This window comes from Prorops nasuta, unplaced genomic scaffold (assembly GCF_024137725.1).
Source record: "Prorops nasuta isolate Cenicafe-Biocafe unplaced genomic scaffold, Cenicafe_Pnas_1.2 PNAS00045, whole genome shotgun sequence".
NCBI classification, from domain to species: Eukaryota; Metazoa; Arthropoda; class Insecta; order Hymenoptera; family Bethylidae; genus Prorops; species Prorops nasuta.
In genome coordinates this window covers 856,673-879,381 of record NW_027116842.1, presented here as the reverse complement: position 1 = coordinate 879,381, position 22,709 = coordinate 856,673, and the positions used below count along the sequence as shown (strand labels likewise).

At 36.5% G+C, this 22,709-nt stretch overlaps 1 protein-coding gene across 1 annotated transcript in view; it reads right to left on the bottom strand.

The window, feature by feature from the left end:
* Nucleotides 1-22,709, bottom strand: part of LOC136784022 (synaptic vesicle glycoprotein 2B-like) — a 162,711-nt gene that overhangs the window by 48,936 nt on the left and 91,066 nt on the right. The window contains exons 4-10 of the mRNA XM_066744475.1: nt 14,348-14,564; nt 14,158-14,247; nt 11,312-11,395; nt 10,873-11,197; nt 10,686-10,807; nt 9,799-10,037; nt 9,266-9,722 (exon numbers count right to left, since the gene is read on the bottom strand). Of these exons, the coding sequence (XP_066600572.1) occupies nt 9,266-9,722; nt 9,799-10,037; nt 10,686-10,807; nt 10,873-11,197; nt 11,312-11,395; nt 14,158-14,247; nt 14,348-14,465 (1,435 nt within the window). The 5' untranslated portion in view covers nt 14,466-14,564. The remainder of the gene's footprint in view (nt 1-9,265; nt 9,723-9,798; nt 10,038-10,685; nt 10,808-10,872; nt 11,198-11,311; nt 11,396-14,157; nt 14,248-14,347; nt 14,565-22,709) is intronic.

Here is a 22,709-nt window from a genome sequence, read left to right as displayed (position 1 = left end):
ATATAGCCCGAGAAGCAAAGGAACTGCAGAAACAAGATTCCACTACCCTTAGAGCATCCATCATCTCATATGCTTCATCCGGATCTCTTTTTATCTTCATTATATTAATCGCTGCGGCCCTGTGGTTTAAACGAAATACGACACCTGCCCATACCAGCCCGACGTCAACCACCACTATCAGAGTTCAAAGCACTCCAACGATAGCAGCCGAAAGCATGCCAATGCTTCCGGTACGCACCGTCAGCATGCCGTTTCAACAACCTATTCGACATGTGCAGAGTATGCCGTACCTGGAACCAATAGCGATGCCACGGGACTCGCTACCCTTTAGTTAATAAGTACCGAATTTCTTTAGAAACTGGGCAACTGGCCTGACCCATACTTCTCATCCTGGAAACATTGACCTCCACAGGACAATGTTTCATCTAAGGGGGGAGGTGTAACGTAGGGGTCAGCCACCTCGCCGAACCAAAGTAGATCGCACGCGTCCGTGTGCAATACCGGTAGTATTGCACATTGCTGACACCGGAATTCTTTTCCGGAAATGCGTCAAACCTTGGGCGTCGGCCGTGGATGTGGAGACTTTCTGGTCGTCATGTGTCGAAAGATCATGGCGCTAATGACGACACATGACCTATTAAGCCTCCTACATATATGCGAGTTCCGTGACCCTCAAGTCGAGTCTTATTCTGTGCAAGCTTAGCCGCTGCCGCCTCATCCGCGTTCCAAGGTCGTAACTCTAGTGTTCGTTCCACGGGAGCAGAGTACTCCACCGTATTCTAACAAATCTCTTGCCCAGTCGCCGTGTACTGGTATTAAGTCTAGTATAATTCAATCCGAAACGAGTCGTGTAGAAATTGTCGCGAGTGTACATCTTTCAGTCGTGCCTAACACGTACCGTTCTGGAAGACGAGCACAACTACTACGAACTGATCATAATTAATTAAGTGCGAGTAATCCACAACCATCGGAGAGTCTAGTCTCTCCAATAGTTGTGACAAATAGTAAATAATCCTGCGAATGCTGATCCAGCATAATTAGCGTTTACTGTAAGTATAATTGTAATACCTGAAAATACAAACTTTTGTGTCAAACTTGCTGTTCCAACGTATGTTTATACATACTATCATTCACCCCGAATCTTGCCAACTCATTACATTCTTACCGCTCGGAGTGTAATACTTTAGTATACTGTACTGTGAGTCGTAAAGCTCAGTCGGCGTTTCTACTGACCCAGACTCTAGTGTCAAGTCAGCCGAAACTCGACCGATAGGCGGCCACGACTACCCAGTACGTAACACCTGGTTTAGGAAGAAAAAAATGTGCTATAAATGATACGGAAGAGTGCGAAATCATTATAAATTAAATACCATTCGAGATGATCAAGGTCGATACATTGTAAGATTGCCTTTCAAAGAGAATAGACCAGATTTAGGACATTCAAAAACTACAGCATTTCGAAGATTTTACGGAATAATTCGTAAGTTTAAAAATGATGCTGATTTGTCCGGTGTTGTAGATTTAAGTATTTATAATTTTAATTTTAGTGCTTGTATGAAGGATGAATGTATGGCTGACTGTGATGGCGCCAGGTGATCTGTGGTTATGTGCGGAGGATATGATGGTTCGAGATGAGAGGTAGAGCGGGAAGCTAGTGTCGAAGGGAAGGAGAGTTAGTTATAAGCGTGTTAGCGTGAATGAAACAAGTACCGACCAATGTATATACATATTTACTTATATATATATATATATATATATATGAAATTATTAATTATAATTCAATACTGCTGATTTGGTTTGTTTTCCTTTGGGTGCATAGTTATTCGCACTAAACTGATTGAATGAGAATGAACGATGGTCTGAGTCATTTAGTTCAACTCCTTTAGAAACTCAAGCGACGGAAACCTGTAAGCAGGCGGCTTGATTTCTAAAAGAGACAATCAGTTGACGGTCCTTATAGAGAAGGCGGACTGGTTAATAATCAGCAAATTGTTAAGTCAGATGACGGTTACCCTATGGCGGGCCGGTCTGACTTCGATAATTAGTGTTAGTAACAAGCGTATGATAATACATAAAAAACAAAATAAATAAATTTTTGTGATTTGGTCTTGTTAGGGATTTTTCCCAAATTCGTGGGGTTTTTGACGCCTTGACAAGATTGACTAGTTTATCCGCGAAACTGATAGTATTATTTTAAACCTGTCCCAATCCATCCTTAATTTTAGCATTATAAAATTTAAGATTAAGTAAGAGTATGTGATGGCTAAACATTGGTGCCCCGGGTGAGGAAGGATATTTGAGACAGGTTTAGCATCGTTAATTTGCTTTAGTTTTTGTGTATAACATTGGTCGGTGTTATGTGTGGTCGGTGCTTGTGCTTGGTTCTATGTTGTACACGCCGCGCCGTGCAAAAGATTCGGGAAGTAAAGAGAGGGAAAGTGATGAATGAAAAGAGTTCCGAGACTAGTGACGTAGTGGCGGTAGGCAATAGGATTACTTGTGTTTTGAAGCTCGTAGAGTAAGGATATACGTTGATGGTGAGGTTGCCTTCTTATCAAAGTTAAAGTAACATTTCGGTTTATTTGAAGTGAAGTATTGTATAATATTTGGCTACCGTGTATTGAGTGCTATTGGTGGGACAAAAGTTAAAAATGCCACCTACTTCATTAAGGAAGCTTGTGGCTCTGCAAAGATCGCGTTCAGCGGAAATTAAGTTGACGTTCGATCGCTTAAAAGACAAAGATCGTCGGTCATTAACATTGAACAATGTGTTATCACGAATTAGTGCGTTAGAAAGTATATGAAGGGATGTACGAGTTACACACGCCGATATAATAACTAGGGATGAAGCCAATGCTGATTCTTACATCACGGACAATATATTTTCCGAGTTGCAGACATTATACGAAAAAGCACTAGATTTTCTGCTGACCACACAGACAGAATTAGAAGTAATGGATCAAAGCACAAGGTCTTGTGCATCGGCAGGTGTCAGTGCAATTCCAATTTAGAATTTCGTGAAGCGAAACTTCCTAAGGTAGATATGTCCACATTTTCGGGAAAATATGAAGAGTGGGAGAATTTTTGTGATTTGTTTACTACCTTAGTACATGAAGCACCGCGATTAGCTGACGCTACAACATTGCAATATCTTAAGGGTTGTTTGAAGGGCGCTGCTGCAGATTTAGTGAGGGATGTAACAACCACTAACGCTAATTATATAACTACATGGCAAGCATCGAAGGCTCGTTTCAACAATCCTAGATTCATAGTTTATAATCATTTAAGAGCTTTATTAGATCTGCCGATTATTAAAAAAGAATCTGCAGTGGAGTTACGTTCCTTTGCTGATGAAGCACAGCGCATAGTCAGAGCGTTGACAAATTTAAAAATGCCAGTAGAATCATGGATGTTTGGTTTGTGTTTATATTAGCGTCAAGATTAGATCCAGAGTCACGAAAGGCATGGGAATCTGAATTAAGTATAAAAAATCGTCGTGTAGTTCATTAAAACAGTGTAAATATAGACCCTCTGGATCGATTTCCAAAATTTTCGGATTTTGCAGAATTTTTGGAAAAGCGTGCGCAAACTTTGAACATGATAGCCTTGGAGAGTGGTAAGGTTGAAGCAAAACAAACGACTGTTTCTAAGCAGGTAACTGGTAGCCGAAAGATTATGCATGCGTCAAAATCGAGAGGTTCTGAAACTGGTAAATCGGTTAGTTCTATTTTCGAAAAGCCACATCCAATATTTAGTGTTTTAGATTTAAAGCGAAAACCCCTTATGAAAGATGTGGAGAAATTCGTCGATTAAAAATATGTTTTAATTGCCTGGGAATGCATAGGGTATCCGAGTGCACTTCAGTTTCTAGATGTTCAATTTGTAAGGAAAAACACCACTCGTTAATTCATCCTGTAATACGGGATAAGGCCAAGCCGCCAGAAAAACAAGTAGCTGACAAGGATACCATTAATTTAACTAATAGTCGAATCAGAACCCGCTGAGTCTTCTACTATGCAGGTGCATACTGCAGTAATTGCGTGTAAAACCCACCCTGCTATTTTAGCAACAGCTCAAGTTAATATGACTGGACCTAAAGGACTGACGTGTCGTGTTCGAGTACTGTTAGATCAAGGATCAGAGAGTTTGTTTGTGTCTTATTCGATTGTGAAATTATTGAATCTTCCACTTCAAAGAATTAATGTTTCGTTATCAGGTTTAGGAAATAATTCGGTCGGTATATCTAAGTCATCTACTAATTTTACTTTGCAATCATTGGTGAATCCATCTTTTACCATGGATGTGGATGCATTGGTGTTGCCACGTTTAACGGTCAAGCTTCCTTCTAGAGAATTATTAGAGTTGGATTCAGTTTCATTCTCAGGTTTATCCTTAGCAGATACACATTTTTTTATATCTGATTCGGTGGATGTAATTCTGGGTGCCAATTGTTATGGTCAATTATTGTTATCTGGGTTAAAGAGATTATCAACTAATTCTTTAATTGCTCAGGAAACAACCCTGGGATGGATAATTTCAGGTTCAATTATTTCAAAGGATCGGTCCAAATTTAAAACAAACAATATTGAGCCTGCTCGTGTGTTGCACTGTACATGTAAAGATGATTTAGATGAATATTTACAAGATTTTTGGAAGATCGAAGAATGCCCAACTATGATTTACCAGATTAAACCAGATGAATTAAAATGCGATAAATTATTTAGTGATACCCATTGCCGTGACTCTATAGAGGTAGATTTTGTGTAAGACTGCCATTGGCATTAGATGTACCTTCAGTAGGTTTAGAGTCAAGAAATATGGCAGTTAATTCGCTTATACGAATGCATAAACGTTTCAATGGTGATTCGAAGTTGGCAAATGGTTATCGAAATTTCATGGAAATTTATGAAAAATTAAGACATATGGAACGTATTCCTAAAGAAGATATTTTTAAAGAACATTCATGGTATTTGCCGTCTATCTTGCTTCGGCGTGCTTGCATGCTCCGTCGCTACGTGGCTACCATAGTGAAAGATGCTCTCGCTAGCGAAATATCAAAAGCATACCTATATCCTCCCGGCTTAACCAGCTAAATCAAGGGTACTTATCAACATCAGTTAGGAGTACTGCCTCCGCACTTTTTGCCTTGTTAATGTTTTTGGACATTTGATAGTGAGTATCATTCACTACCTACCGCTTTTCCAAGAGGTCTCCCTCTATAGCACTTCCAACCTTTAGGGAATAATTTATCTCGGGAACTTATCCTGAAAGTAATCTATCTTTCCTCTCTTTCACTGTATTGCCTTCTAAGAGCTTGCCTGGGACAGTACTTCTAACCCTGGGCCATAAGCTCGAAAAGCTTTGTAAGTGGGGGTAGAATTCATAGCAGAAAGGTATAGTGGCTGCGTAGCTAGTAGTCCATGATACGGGTCTGGGTAAAGGTAAAATAATTGCATCCTCCTCGAATCTAACTCTCCGCTCTTTAGAACTTTTTGTTTGGAGACTTACTGCGGGGCTTCCTAACCACAAATTTACCCAGCGATACGTCTTCATTTTAGTCTCCGCCAATGAATGGGCACCTCTGTTATTCATCCAGACCTTCCCGTCATGGATAGCGATTTAGGGGAATCTATGCCAAAAATCACTAGGAATTTGACGGTGAAGAATTACCAAGGATCTCCAAATATTTATTTAAGCGTTTTCCGTGCGACTCTTCGGTACAAATAAACTCATTTTGTAAAAATTTGTATATATTTTTCTTTTGTTTATTTCAATAAACTACGATGTCCTAATAATTTGGCATTTCTTGTTTTCATTTTCAAACAGACTTTCCCTCTGTTTTTTTTAACAGATTCTGGAATTATATTTGGCGCATTATTCGCACATTATCTTTTATAATTTTGTAAAAGTAATAATTTATTTTTCGCAATAAGGTTCAATCAGTGTATTTATTTATAAATAACATAAACTTATTTTTATTTTTGTTTTAGACAACCACTGTAAACGCAATTTCTTTCGCAAATGACTCATGCGCAATTTTACATTAGAATTTACCAGTTTTCTATTTTCAATTTCATAGGAGCAAAGCATTTAAAAAAATTAAGAAGAATTACGTAAATAAGTATTAATATGTATGCTAAATTTAATTAAAATATTATGAATAGTTTTATTACAAAATTTCACGAATAGAACCTTTATTTTCAAGCATTTACATCGAGGACTCCTTTAATATTAACCTAATCCGGTCTAATCATCTCATGTTGTGTACTTCCCGTGTATCTGGATACTGTGATCCCTTTACAAGCCAGGTATGTCAATTGATCAAAATTTTCATTTTTCACTGCAATGGTATTGGCCTATTATTAATTTGAGTTTTGATCTATACTTAAAAAAGGTGACGTTGCAACATATCTTTGTGTACTTCAATTGATAACTAAAATACAAGAAATAAATGTTTATTTATTTTTGTATATTACATTACCTTTAAAAAAATTGAACATTTTCTTTAATATTGTCCATATTTTACAAGTTAAAACATAGTGTTTGTAGTCTGTCGATATAATAAAATTTTAAATATACGGATTATGATGCAACTACGTAAAACTAATGATAATTAGAAAAGAAGTTATTAGTCTTGTTTTATTATTATTATCATATCTATAATAAAATTTTGATTAACTCTTTAATATTATTAATATTTACTATTTTGTATAATAACTAAGACATCTTTCTTGATGACATATACTGTTATATAACATTAAGGGGATCCACCACTGACGTAAAATTTAATTCAAGTTCATCTCCGAAACTAATGAAATTATAAATTTTTAGTAGAGGTTGAATTTACTAGCCTCAGAGAGCTTAAAAGCGTTATAAGCTCAGATTTTCATTACACTATTTTTTGTATGAAAATTGTAAATAATAATATTTTTTATGATATTAATAATATTGAAGAAAGGGTGCTGTAGGGCCCCAAAGAAGAGGTCTATGAACAATTTGAGACTAAAAAAAAAAATACATCTAAAAATGTTGAAGATTCTTTTGGAAAACTAATTTAGCTATTCAAATATAAAATTTATCTGTTGTACCAACGATGTAGAGTCGTCATGTATTAGACAACGATACGTAAATAACCTCTCCCGCTTTAATAGGGTTATAAATATGTCGCCAACACAGCTATAGTGAACGACCATATAGCAAGATAGCGAAGCAACAATATCTGTATTTGAGAGGCTATAGCTCAAACAAGGAGTACAAGACATATTTTTGGTTGAATGTGTGGGTTAGGTTTTTCCGAAAACTTCACTACCCCGCCCTTCATTAGCATGTCTACAATAAGCAGTAATCATTTCAGATACTTATGTCGTGGTGAAATCTAGAAAACCATCAATAACTTTATCCATCCACGCATTGTGGTAGACAATACAGCGGGCATCAGTTTGTTGCACGAATCAACGTACACCAACACACAGCCAGATGCTAGACTAACGCTGCATGTATGTGTGAGCAGCTACCGCAATCATATATAAAAGATATATTAATAGGTTAAAGACTTTGGTTTTTCGTAAACCTTGGATGCTGTGTCCTTCAGTAAAATATCTGCTAACTACAGTAATTATTTCAGTCGAGTTTGCAAAATTGAAATCTATAAAATCATGAATGACTTAGCCATGCACGCAACGTAGAATATGATACAGCGGGCATCAGTATATGAAACACGTCTACTCTTACACGAGACACTGTCTTAGTAGTTATAATTTCTGCCGCAACTGGCGCTAGTCTATTATGAAATTAGACCATCGGTAATTATTTGATAGGCCTGGATCACCTTAACGGGATCCTACACGCTTTCTTTACCGGCACTACAAGTCAATAAACAATAGTTTAATAAAATTCAAACGCAAAGCAAATTGAACAAACGGGCGTTTTTAAGACAAAGTACCAGTCCTAACGAATCAAACGAGCTTAAAAACACTGGATTGGATGAAAAATAACGCTACACCACTGTGCCACGTTCTTGAAGTGGAAATAACCAGAAGTGACCTCTCTTCAAGAACGCGGGATAATGGTACAGAGTTATTTCTCATCCGATTTGAGTGTTTTTAAGCTCGTTTGATTCGGTGAGACTGGCACTTTGTCCTAAAGATGTCTGTTTGTTCAATTTGCTTCGCATTTGAATTTTATTAAACTAAATGTTTATTACCTTGTAAAGTCGGTAAAGCAGGCGTAAGGGATCACGTTAAGGGGATGCATTGCGCGTCGAAAAAGTACTTCCAAATTATCTTCTACAATTTTAAAAATTTTAATATTTTCATAGGGACCAAATTGGCTTGTATTGATCTGCTTAATTAACGTAAAGGCTTATTTTATGGATAAAAAAATAATTTAAATTGAATATTAAGAATAGTATTTTATTTCCCATCAATCATTTCGAAAAAGGGAGCCTTTACGACGCTGCGTCAAACTTCAACGAGTAATTTGAGACCAACAAGAAGCAAATATTCCCATAAATGTAGAAGATTTGCTTATTTTTGTCTCAAATTATTCGTTGAAGTTTGGCGTAGCGTCGTAAAGGCTCCCTTTTTCGAAATTATTGATGGGAAATGCAATATTATTATTAATATTCTATTAAAATTTTTTTTTTTAATCCAAAAAATAAGCCTTTAGCTTAATTATGTAGATCAATACGAGCCAATTTGGTCTCTATGAAAATATTCTAACTTTTAAATTTGTACAAGATAATTTGGAAGTACTTTCTCAACGTACAATGCATCCCCTTAAGGGTATGGATAATGTTAAAAAATTCTATAAGGCTTTTTTTTCAAAATTAGCCCTTGTATTTTTTTCGTAGCTTAGCAATTTTATATCAGATACTCTGTGTAATAAAATAAAATCCGCGATAAGGGAATAGTATTTGTTAAATTCCGCTACATTTTACGCAAAGAACCATAACATTCAGCTTTATTGCCACTAAATGGTACTAACGTAGTTCTTATTGAGCCGACGACATTTACAATTACGGCAGGTTTTGCGCGGGCGCTTTGCTTAAACATCCATGAGAAATCTCTTTACTTATCTCTGGTTCATTAAGAACCAAATTAAAAAGGAAAAACATGCTAATTACCGTCAGTATTTAAAGTGATTTTTGTCGTCATGATAAAATGATTTTTTAAGAAAATAGCTTTCATAAAAAATGAAAAATTATTAAAATTTTTGTTGCTTCTTAATTTATTTGAGTAGTGTACTATAAAATAAACTTTCTAACCTAGGAAAAATTTTCTTCCTAGCCGATCCATTCCCAATACTGCGACGATATTGGCTGGTATAGCAGCAGCAACCGTGATGAGAGACTCCATAAAAACGGAAGATGCAATTTTATCGGTGCAGATGTTTTCGACGCTATGTGAGCCCTTGTTAACAACATAATCGGTAACTTCACATATCGAAGCAACTTGGCCGGGATGTTCGCGATGAAATTCATCGAAGCGATTAAAAAGCTCCGGAAACCACATCATTAGTCCATAGTATCCAATGTGGAATGTAAAATTTATTATAATGGAGATTATGGTGAAGCGCAGTATGGGTAAGACAAATAATTGTTTGCTATTATCCAGAATATCGCCTAGCATCGTCTTGGTGTTTTTATTAGTTTTTTTTTCGTCGCTGTTGACTGCCTTTATTGCTGATTCACTTTGTAAGTCGTCAAGTATTAGTTGCTTTACCTAATCAATTAAGAATTACAATATTGAACTTTTGAATGGCAGAACAGATTTAGTTTCTAATAATACTGGGTCTTACTGCATATGTTTCGGGTAGTTTTCCTGTATTAATGGCATAAATATTCCGAAATATGTCAAGAGCCTCTTCGTATCTTCCACAAGACAGCAGGTACTTTGGGGATTCAGGAAGCAGCAGGAGCAGCCCCGTAACGATGAACGATGGCACGGCACAGATCAGCAAGAATATCCGCCAGGAATTATAGGTGAATGCTTCAGATGTCACGCCAATTTCATTTGGAATGATAGACCATGCCAAACCTTTAACAAAAGAAACACCGGTATAAAGGTTAATGTCTTTATAATATAGTATTACAGTTCCTCTCATAATATAAAGAGTGTTTCTCTAACGGAGGAACATAGGAGATTCGCGCTAGTTTACTATAGCACTCGTATTATCGAATCCGAGATCGTTGTTTGGTCAATTTTGTGTAGTGCCAACATAAAATAGTCCATTACCAATAGTTGGACATTAAAGCTACGACCCATCAAGCCATTTTGGTTTGTAGAAATATTTACATGCTAATCGTAACAGAAAGAAGCGTAAAATGGAGAAATGTCAAGAAGATCAGGTCACTAAAGTAAAAATTGAAAATAATGAATGGAAAGTACGAATATATTTACTTTTCATTGATTATTTTCAATTTTTACTTTAATAACCAGACCTACTTGATATTTTTCCATTTTACACTTCTTTCTGTTATGATTAGCACGTAAACACTTCGACGCACCAAAATGGCGGATGGGTCTTATTTATCATATCCAACTATTAGTAATGGACTTCTTTACGTTGGCACTACACGATATTCACCAATCAGGGATCTCAGATTCGATCATTGCGAGTGCTACTATCAACTAACACGAATATCCTGTTTCTCTGTTAGAGAAATACTTTAGTAGTATAATTACCTGCTACGAACAAATTTCCAAGTGTCCAAAATGCAGCCATGAAAGATAGCATTGAACCGCGTTTAGATTTTGGTTGAAATTCCGCGAAATAGGACCATATAACCGGTCCACTGCCTCCCAAACTGAATCGAATAAACAATCAAATGTCATTCCTTACACAATCAAAAAAATTGTAAGTTAAACTTACGCAGCACCGTTTAAAAAGCGAAAGAACATAAAGAGTTCATAACTCTGGCTGAAACTGGAAGCAACAATGCACAAAGCGTTCATGAATGAAATCGCGATGAGGACTTTTCGACGACCCAGGGCATCGGCTACCGAACCCCATACGTAAGCACCAGCCATCATACCGATGAAGATGATCGAATTCAGCCATCCTTTTGCCTGGGTGTCCAGCTTCAGATCGCATTGTGCACTGGGCAGGATGAAAGACATTGAGATAACATCCATCTCTTCGCTAGTGCTGACAAAGCCGCATACGGCCAATAGAAAATAATGGAACTTTCCATATTCTTAAAACAAAAATATAAGTTTGTTTTCTAAATAATTTATTCCATTATCAATTTTGATATTTATTCTATTTTAATATTTTTTATTACTTCTGTTGAACATTTGAAAATACTGACCAGTGAGTTCGATTGCCTTTTCAAAATCTGCTTTTAGGTAGAATCCTTTTTCTGGATCGAGAGTCTTACCCTTTGATCCAATACCTTTAAATAATATGAAAAAATAATTAAAGTTATTACTATAATATAATGGGTTTAAAGCTACTTAAAATAACCACAATTATTAAAGAAAAAGTAAAGAAATTATTTCTTTATTTATGATATAAAATTGAATGAAATCATAAAAAGCCCGATGCGCGGTAAACTTCAATAGGGTCTGTATTCGTTTTACAGAAGGTATACTACTGATATACACATAGTCTCTGTACACTCCGGGAAATATATTTCATCCAACATATCAACGAAGGTTTTAAAGGACTTTATTTACTAAGTGAAGAAAGTCTCCCCCACCAAGCAGCTTACCTGAACTAGCATCGAGCCTAGGGTAATAAACTGCAGGCCATAAATATATATAATAGTAAATTAATTATACCTGTTACTCCAAAAGCTAATACAAGTTTTAAGCTTTTACATTGTAAATTAAACATTTTTTAAATTGTGTTATTAAGGTATTACTTTCATTTTTATGATTAAAATGAGCTTAAACACGGTATAAATCGGATAATTATTTCTATATTAATTATGTCTTACATTTTTAATTATAATAAATTGTAATTCAAATTAAGCTTTATTTATTTAAATAATACATATATGCCAAAAAGAGTAGAAAGGACTTAGTAATTGTTATCAGAATTAATACGATGTCTAAAAAGATACTGAGAATTTTTTTAGTTAATTTAGAGCTTTACCGAACAACAATCGAAACACAATACTCTTTATTTTTATTAACAACTGTTTTTTGTTACTTTTTTATGCATTAAAAGTTAAGAGATATTTTTCAGCTACTATACTATTATTGTCATTGATTCTCTTGAAATGTAAACCGGGATATTAGCTAATCTTAAAATCCCTTCTGTATTAAGCGGGCGCGTGCATCACGCATATTGAATTAGTTACATCGTTATTACTATCGTATCTTTTGCTTATTGAATATTAATTTTTTGTTTTTCTTACCCGCTTCTCTCAATCTGTAAAAGTCAAATGGAACAGGAATTAACGATTCTATGTAAGTTGTAGAGGGGGAGAGGGACTAATATCTTTATGCTGCATTTCCGCGTACAACTTAAACGTTTTTTTTCTAAAACTCTGTTTTCGAAATCGGTGGACACGATTTTTCGAAAACTATTGGACCATGTTGATTGAAATTTTGTACACTTCTTTTAGATATAATTGACCAGTGATTGAATGAAAGATTATATTTTTATTGATCGCAACTAATTTGGCAAGTCAATAAGCTGCTGGAATTTCACTTAAGATTGTAATTGTTCCTTCTAACATGCTGCTAAAAACCTAAATTTTGATTATTCTTTAAATCCCTCATTCATTCACTAGCACACTCATCTAGTAAAAGTAAATATTTTTTTTTTGTTTGAGATAAGTCTATCGTGAGTATCATGTCTACCGCGAGGAGAGATTTTTTAAAGGGATTCCCGAATACCGGATGGCAAGGGCTGAATTTTTAAATTTGTTAATGAAAATTTCACAAAATTCTGTTTTAATGCTGCTTTATTAAGCTCTTCAAATTTTATAAATAAAAATTCTGCTCTTATATTAAAGAAATCACGCGAAACATGCTTTTGTAACTTCTAGAAACCATGTAACCCATTAAAGTTCGTTTCTATAGGCACAGTAACACCTTAATAATTATACATGCTAAAAGTTCTTAAAATGTTATTTAAATAACTAGTTTGACCTAACAAAGTATATCCTTCTTCCATATTTTATTGAACTGTTATGCCTAGAATGTAATTAAGAGGCACGGTAGTGTCAGGACGACACAAGTACATACATGCATATATATTGTAACGAGGATTTTTAGGATCCTTTGTTATAAGTAGATGAATCCGTAACCTATACGGCCCATGACCAGGTGTAAGTGCGCCCTCCACCTTACACCACAACTTACCCGATTTCGAACCGTGCGATATTCCATTGTTAATTAGTGGAGTTGTATTGAGTCAGCACTTATGTGCCATTGTAAATTGTTAATTAGTATAGTGGAATGAGTATGAGTGAGAGCGATTTGAGGAGAGGGAGGGCGGAGAGATAATTTAGTAAAGTAAATACCAATGGAACAGTCGTCCAGCTTATAGTTAGTCCGATAGAGAAGTACGAAGAGAGAGAGAGAGAATAAGAACGAGAACGATACAGATCCAAGCCTCAGGGATCGAATGATTTTTTTTCCCCCACTGTTCAACACGAAACTCCCTAGCAAGAGAATACACTTCATATTCAACAACTCATGTAAGATCATACTTGAGTTGGACCTACTGAGGTAAATACCTAAATCAACACTTGGACAAATAAGTCAGGCGATCACCAATTGGCTAAAAGAGCCTAATAATAGATGAAGAGTATTAAAAGGGAGTGGGAAAAGGAACAGCGGGAGGCGGATCGAAGAAATTGGGGAAGACTCTCTTGCGGAAATCGTCCGAGGAGAAGGATGTATGGCGGCTCGAGGAAACATTTGAGTTGAAAAAGAGCAAAAGGCCTACTTAGGAGGAGAGTGAAGAGACGGAGGATGCTAATACGTTCTGAATGGACCTGGAAGAGGCTGCTCCCTATGTCGGATTAAATCTTCATAAGCGATAAAAGTTAGCATTCTTCTGAATTTCTTCCCCGAAATTAATTAGTGGGTGTGATCAGCCCAAGAGTGGGGAGTCATTATAGGTCATTCTATGGTGATTCTCTCCAGGCATCTTCCTACTGGATGGCAATAGAAAAGTTAGAGAGTGAAGTACACTGACCCGGGCGGTCTGATCCCCTTGAATCATGTGTCTTGAATTGAGCCGTCGGTTGGCTACATAGAGTGATTTGCGGGCCCAAAATGCCGCTTCCTGTAAGAGCAAAGAGATATTTCGTTAAATATCCAGCTCACATGTCGGGGTCAGATATCCGATCGATTAGGAGTATAGGACTTGGATTTGTGCGACCAACCTAGGGCTAGTGAGATGCCAAACGCCTCAGAAGAAATTCCGGCCGAGTATCTTCCCCCGCAGGGTCGTCTCCGGTGGGGCGCGACCAGTAGATGTATGTCCATGGCGTACCTCGTCATTGAAGCGAGAATTTGAAACCCGTCATTAAACTTCCTTAGGGACTTGGTTTCTTTAATTAGGGATCAGCCATCAATCCCCGTTCTCGGGCTGCATTAGTCCTGTAGAGGGGAGAATGAAGAAAACGGGTGTCAGCTCCCCGAAACTCCAAATTTCCCGTTCCTCGGGTCGCTCAGAATGATTGTGTCAAGCAGCATGTTGTACGAATGAGAAAGATATAGAGTGAATGTGCGCATTAGTTAAGATAGATTGAGAGAGACATGTCCAAAGCATACGATTTTGTTATTTATTGTTGAATAAAGTCTCGGTATATTTTGGAAATTAATTGGTTGAATTTCTTTTGAGTAGGATAGAATAGACCGACTTATAATCTCCCAGGACATGTCCTAACCTTGCCCCTTTCTCTTTCCTACGGGGGCTGACTAGCCGTTTCAGTTCATGGGTGGTTGAGAATTTCGTAAGACTATGGTTTCAAGACCAAACCTGGCGCCCAACCATAATTCGTTATGTATTAGAATAAAATCCCGTTTACCGTGTAGTAAAAAGCCTACAGAATTTGAATCCCCCCCTTTTAGGCGATAATCAGGATTTCCAGAAGGATTGAAAATATTATTCGTCATAATATATATATATATATATATGGTTGCGTGCACGCGCAGCTTTCCTTTGTCTAATTAGTATGTTAGTTTATTGTATATACAGGGTGTTTTGCGTTAGACACCCCAGAGCATGGATATAAAATGACGCGTATCTCATTAACTATAAAAGATATTCAATTTTATCATATGACCTTTTTGAAAGCAAATAATAAGAGGTTTCGAAAAGGTTCTATGCAAAAATTGAATATCTTTTATAGTTAAAGATATACGCGTCATTTTGCATCCATGCTCTTGGGCGTCTTACGCAAAACACCCGTATATTATTTATTGCATTATTTGTTTTATATGTATGAATACTTTGTGCATATGCGGTGGATACAATCGTATGTGTGTTTTATTTTCTATGTAAAACATAAAAAATTTCGGGAACAATATGGTAACACATAAAGATACTTACCGCGGGCCTGTATTGTTCATACGTAAGTCGCTATCTTACCATATAAGCATTGCTTCTCATAATTTCAGAATGTGCTTATTTAATGTGATTGCATATCACGGGTCCTCGGAAAATAACTGTTTGTGTTACTATTTTCTTTTGCTATCATAAAAATATATACTTGCTTAACAATTGTATTTCACTACTTTCTGTAACTGAAATATTTTATTTTACTATATTATTTATGCTAGATGATTTATGAACTTGTCGTCTTTTTTTACAGGCGAAGCTTCCTTTTTGTGGGATTTCATAATATTATTTTTTTTCTATGTTATGTAATTACAATACACAGTAATCGCTGGATTAACTATATCCATTTTAATTGACAGCTCCCGTATCATTCTTCCATGCAGGTTTTGTCATTGGTTGTGTTTGGGCAACCCAGCGCTTTCTAAGCGCTAACTAAAATATATGACACGATTGCTCATTTTAGGTATGTTGCTGCAGCGCTTAGAAAATGCTGAATGAGCCTGAACACAATCATTATAATTATATAGTAACCAACTTCAGAGTGAAGATATCCGCGAAATATTGAAGAGGAATTTAAAAAGAAACTGTTTTTTTACATAACGGAAAAACAAAGAATGAGATCTCGGGAATGCATGGTCTGTTTCTTACATTTATTGGTCTCATTTAAAAGCTATTTTAAAAAGTATTTAAATGAGACTATAGTCAAATGATATCAATTTTTATATGTACTCAAAAATTTCATCGAAATTTAGTTTTCGAGTAGGACGGCCAAACTTGTTGTAAATGTTACACGGTAACGCTCGATGGTATGTACTTGCTGTCGAGACACTACAGTGTGTTTTGATAAAGCTATCAGACTCGCATTTGGTTATTGTATAAATACTTCAAGGAATAATCTAATAGATGAGTTTAAACTTTCACTTTTTGGTAATTATATGATCCTGCTTTGCAGTAGATACCTCAACCAAATCCAAAATCTCAAAAATTCGTAGGTTAATGTAAAAATAGTTGCTATGCATAACCAAGATATAGATTCAATCTCCCACCGAAAATTGATTATATAGTGTCCTCTTTTTCTGCTTGCTGTAATATTTAAATACTTTTCCTGCTCTTTCTTATAGACTTTTCCTGTAATTCTTTATTCATGACCTATTTCGCTTTTTTTGTTGTGTCGATTGTTGATACCTTTCTTGAATCTTGAATTTAGGTTAAAGCTTTCTAATAATCGAAATGTTTTATTTTTGGAGCATGATAAAGATTTGTTTCCCATTTGTCCCTAAATCTACACCAATGGTAATGTTTCATCTTGTTTTTTCTCGTTTGGTGCCGCAGTATTTTATCCTGAGGTTGGCACTCGTAAACCTATAAGCTTGCACTGATATGCACATATATCATTACAGCTGCATGTTGTTTTTAAAGGCTCTTCAAATCAATTTTACTCAAAATGATTCGACTATTGAAATTTAGAATGACTTACTCATTGCCATTTGAGTGCTTGGTTCTGTGCTTCGTCCTTTAATTTCTAGGATTTGGTTTTATATCTTGCTAATCAAATCTATAGTTAACCCTTATCGGTCATTAACTTTATAAACGTAAGTGCTGTTGCCATGTGAGAGGTAACTTACGATCGATAAGGGCTAATAGCTCTCGCTGAATTGGCAAATCCCATTGTTCTTTACTGGATCCTTTCACATCGTGATACAGTATGTTATAAGATCGTTCATGGCATAGTAAAAGATGCTACTAGAGGCTGGTATTTTCAAAACTAATTCTACCTCATACTGTCATATGCTTGACTCTCAAAACTCAAGCTAGGTCTGATACAGAGTATAACATAAGGGAGGAAGATACTTTCAAAGGCATATATTTTTTTACAATTATTACACTTCGGCTTCTAAACTCTGGTTCGGTAACCAGTATCTTAAACGTTATTTTATCACCTGGTTTTTCCGTATCTATTCAAATCATTATTAACCTGCTTTCTTGTTAGTTACAATTTCTTTCATAAAGGACTCTTCCTGTAGTTGTAATAACATTGACAGGATCTTAACTACATCTTGTGGCAATATCCAAAATTGGATAATAGTAATCAATTGTCATTGCGGCAATTAATGAAGCTAGGACTCTACCCCTTGCTTAAGAACAACATTTTCTTACTTTTAACTACTGGTAAAGTTTTCTTACTAATTTGTAGGTTTGTTACAGTTTATCACCCATATATTTGGTTTTCTTCGTCGCACCATTTAATTGTACTACGATGGAAGCCTTGATTTGATTGAAAGCTTAATTAAATAAAAAAAATAATGGATTCAATAAAGTTGAAGAAAAATAAAAATAGTTTTGTTTTTCATGAAATTCAGTACATATTATGTTTTGAAATTATTAGTAACAAATCTGATATCAGATTTTTTAATATATACGAAGCCGTTTCCAATATGGCAGATATTCAACAATTTTTTATAAGTCATTTTTTAATTTATCGAAAACCGAAAACTGCATTTTATTACTTCCTCTTGTAACTTTATTTCAAGAAAAATCTTAGTATTATTTAGTACCTGGTATAAATTTCTATTATCGTTAGTTGTTTTTATTGTGTATTTAAATGATGTAAAAATATTATGTTCCCCATAAAAAAATCATAAAATATGTAACGAAGTTCCCCGTTACGTATGCGAGATACCGAATAAAAAGTATAAAAGCTACCGAACAGTGGATATTATTAATCCCTACGTTACCGACTCGTGAGATGGGCTCACGAGTGGATTATAGCTAACGTCAAGAATAGACCCCGTTGACAGGCAGAGGCCCGGATGAAAAGACCGGCGCTCCAGTAAACGATGTCCAGATTACCCTGAGAAGTAAGGCAGGCCCATGCCAAACAATCCAGGCAACCTGAGATAAGGAGAAGCGGCCTCGGGGAGTCCTAAAAATAATGACCGTGTCTATAAGTCCCCACGAGGAGGGGAAATAGAACATCGAGTCTGGCTTGAACGCTAGTTACGCGCTTCAAGCAGGCTGCGCGAATGTCGTACGCATACTGCCATAACAGGCAGTCGGAACGCAACCATGGGACTGTGCTGATGTGTCCTTGCGTGCTGGTGAGCGCGTGACGCGGCACTCAGACAGCCATGGGTCCGTTCGCGTACGTGAGGCGTGTGCTATAGGCCAGCCTGCATGTACGTCACGACTGGATACCGGCCAATGCATAGTGGGTTGTGCAGGGGTATAGTTAGCCCGTTGGAATGTGTCCCGGTGCCCTCCGTAATTCCATAGGCTTGCGCTATGGCTGGACGGGCCGCGAACATTGCCTCCGTGGTGGTCCGCTCCTGGCAAACTCTATGCTTGGCAATGATACCACATGTTCTCGCACTCCTCACCACCACCTGTGTATGGGTGGTGAGGGATAAATATATGCCCTCAGCAGATAGGTCTGCGAGGCTCGGACTCCGCAAGGAACCCTCCCCTCTCTCCACGACCTAGCATACTCAGCGACCCTGGCTACCGCTACCGTCCAAATGCATGGTCGCAGGGCCGTATAAGATGCATAGAAAATGGAGTTGAAAGACTCAAATGATACCGTAGGGTTGTTGGCCACCCAACTGACCAACTGGCGCCCTGATACCGATAAATAAGGACGGGCGAAGGTAATGGGAAAACCCGTAGTGTAAGTGGCCTCTCACACTGACGGGAATAACGTTACAAATATTATAGGAAGAATAGTGGAACTACGAAATTCTTTGTGTATATTAGAATAATACAATATTTTTGTTTCTTTATTTACCATTCGGAAATATAAAAGTAACTTGCTAATACGCTAATTTCAAAGTAGAAAAATAAATCATAAAAAATAGGAAATATGAAATAATACTTGAAGACAGTGAGTGCCTCGTCCACATCCGTGTCTCTAAATTAAATCGAGTTCAGTTCCTTTCATAATTTTGTTTTTCATGAACACATTTTAAACATTTGAGTGTCAAATAGAATTAACAGGAAATGAGCCTAAAGTGGCAAATATATTTTTTGTACCGACTATTATATATGAAACTTGGAATTTTGGGTTTTCCTGAATCACTAATAACAAATCAGTCATCCAATAGTTGAATCAAATTATCGACATAAATGTCAAACATGTAGTTGAATTTTTATATTATATGGTACACAATTTTCAATTTAACCTTTTTAGAATTATATTCATATTCAGTAAGTATATAAAAAAAACCTTCAACTAGAAAATTATTTTATTAGAAGTAAGTTATTTATGAAAAAAAATATTATAAAATATTTAAATAAAACAATGCAAAAAGTGTTTAAATATGTTCAATTGTAGACAACGATAAAGAATTTTTTATTCTTGTGTTTTGTTCTGACTTATATATTCATTTTTAGAGACCGTCTAAACCATCGAATAAAGAAAATAAAAATTTGCCTGTTTTTTTAAATATTTTCTCTATCATATTGCGTACGCACATTTTAATTTTGACTTTTCAAGGTCAAGTTTATGTTTACAAATTTCGACAAACCCTATGAGTGAAGTTAGCGAAGTTTACTATATATTTTTTGACATAAACCTTCCATCATGCCATACGGCGAAACTGCCACTCAAAGACTTAAAAGTAATACTAAAAAGTCTGATTGACACAAATGGCCGTATTCATAGTTGATCCGTAAGGAAATCGTTAGCTAAATTCACCTTATTCTATATGCAGGCAATTCAACAAATCACGATGTGGATTGCAGCAAGGATATTAAAATCTCCTGTTGTGATTGGATTAATTGTTTTACGTCAAAAGGTATCTTCTAATACTATAATACATTAATTATTTATAAATATACAGGGTGGAATGATTACACAGTACTTGTTTTAAAGGAGTGATTCCTAAGACTTTTCTACGCAAAATCCCGTTGTCCATTTTTCAATCCAGCCCCTAGTTAAGGGGAGGTAAAGGATAACATTTTGCGCGCAATAATATATCACCTTCATAAATGCAGTAGGATTGGTATGTACGCATGATAAATGAGAGTAATCAGCGAGAGCTTCCCGCTCTGAGGATTTAACCTCCTCTTATATTGATTTTTCCGGTATCGGTGAGGATTTGCTGCCGGTTAGCTCTTTTGCCTTTTTATTGATAAACGGAAAATTTTAAATTTAATTCGTGTTCTCGCGCAAAGACTAACGCGTACGCGAAATTTACCTACTGAGAATCTTGCTTAAATTTTATTGTGCATTCTAATACAATTTAATTTCCGATGCCAAATAATTAATAGGCAAATCGGTATAATGCCAATAGAATTCGATCAGGATTACACGCTTTAAACCAGGACTGCCCTCCAGTCAATGAGCGCACAGTTGTGCCAAGCTAGTAATCATTGACTGTAAACAAGGAAAGAAAGCTACAGCCGAATAGTCGCGTCGTTGATGATTAGCCTAGTAAATAAAAAGAATTTGTAAGAAAATGCTTATTTATCTGATTTTTTAAGGAGCAATTTAAGGATGGGCAGTATTGTAAATGTGCTCCATATGGCCACCTCCAGCATTGCTGCATGCCCTTGCTCGTCGAAGAAGATTTATTTGGACAGTGACTACCATCTCAGGTGTGACCTCCGTGATAGCCACATCCAATCCCGCTGCTGTTTCTTCCTAATCCCGTATTAAATATCTTCCTGTGTTGAACTTTTCTTTTAAGGCTCCCCAAAAGAAGAAATCTGATGGATTCAAATCAGGAGATCTAGCAAGTCAAGGGATGGGAGCACCACGGCCGATCCACTTGCCAGGAAATTTGCAGTGCAACACACCTTTCACAGTACCCACATTACGCGAAGCTGTTCAACCGTGTTGAAACCATATTTTCCGTCGAATTTCTAAAGGAACATCTTCCAATAGCTCTAGAAACTGATTCGTTAGACGTTTGGCGTAAATCTCTCCTATCAATAAGAGATGCTAGAATTCACGGTCCAATCTATAGTTATTTTACAATCATCATTAATTACAAACATTATTTTAATTTAATAAATGTCAATATGTGTTAGAAACTTACCAAATATTTTACGACGATGGCTGCTCAGAGATTTACCGATCATTTAAATGATGATTTGTGTTCTCTTATTGCAAATGGGTTACTTTCGTGCCAATAGTCGTCGTTTCGCATGTTTATAACACCATTTTTTTCAAACATGCTTTCATCAGAGAATAGGATACAATTTATGAAATCGTTATCCTCTCCATGTTTTTCGAGCAGCCGATGAAAAAATTGCTCACGGTTCTCATAATTTCTTGGCAATAATTCCTGTACACTCGTGTACTTATAGGGGAGCATCGATTCGCCATGGAACACTCGCAGTACCGTGGTGTGATTGTTGCCTATATCTCTGGCTATTGCTCGTGTGCTGATCTGCAACCTCTCTAGCAACTCTCGCATCACTTTATCCTGAAAAGCAGGAATGCGTAATGTTATCTACCTGCCGCTATCACTGTAACTTGGCGCCAGACTGCACGTCTTCCGTAGACGCTGCACAAACGTCTTTGATGATTTTGTCCAGGTGTCGACGATTCGGGAACTTCTCCGCGGACACTCTGGCGGCCATGGTAGCAGAAACGTTATTCTGTCAGTATAGCAAAAGCATATCGCAATATTCGTTATTGCTATAACTCATTTTTAGGGCGTTTCTCGGGTTCGAAAGAAAGATGAACTTATGTCAGTAAACTGATAACATTTATTTCAATTGATAATATTAACCACCTCTGCTTTTTATATAGCAAAGTACTATTTTCGCACCATTAGTGGTTGTTATTAGGAACTGGAATAACTATTATCAGTTTACCGACATAAGTCCAGCATTGTTTCGAACCCGAGAAACGCCCTAAAAATGAGTTATAGCAATAACAAATATTGCGATATGCTTTTGCTATACTGACAGAATAACGCTTCTGCTACCGTGGCCGCCAGAGTGTCCGCGGAGAAGTTCCCGAATCGTCGACAACTGGACAAAATCATCAAAGACGATTGTGCAGCGTCTACGGAAGACAGGCAGTTTGGCGCCAAGTTACAGTGATAGCAGCAGGTAGATAACATTACGCATTCCTGCTTTTCAGGATAAAGTGATGCGAGAATTGCTAGAGAGGTTGCAGATCAGCACAAGAGCATTAGCAAGAGATATAGGCAACAATCACACCACGGTACTGC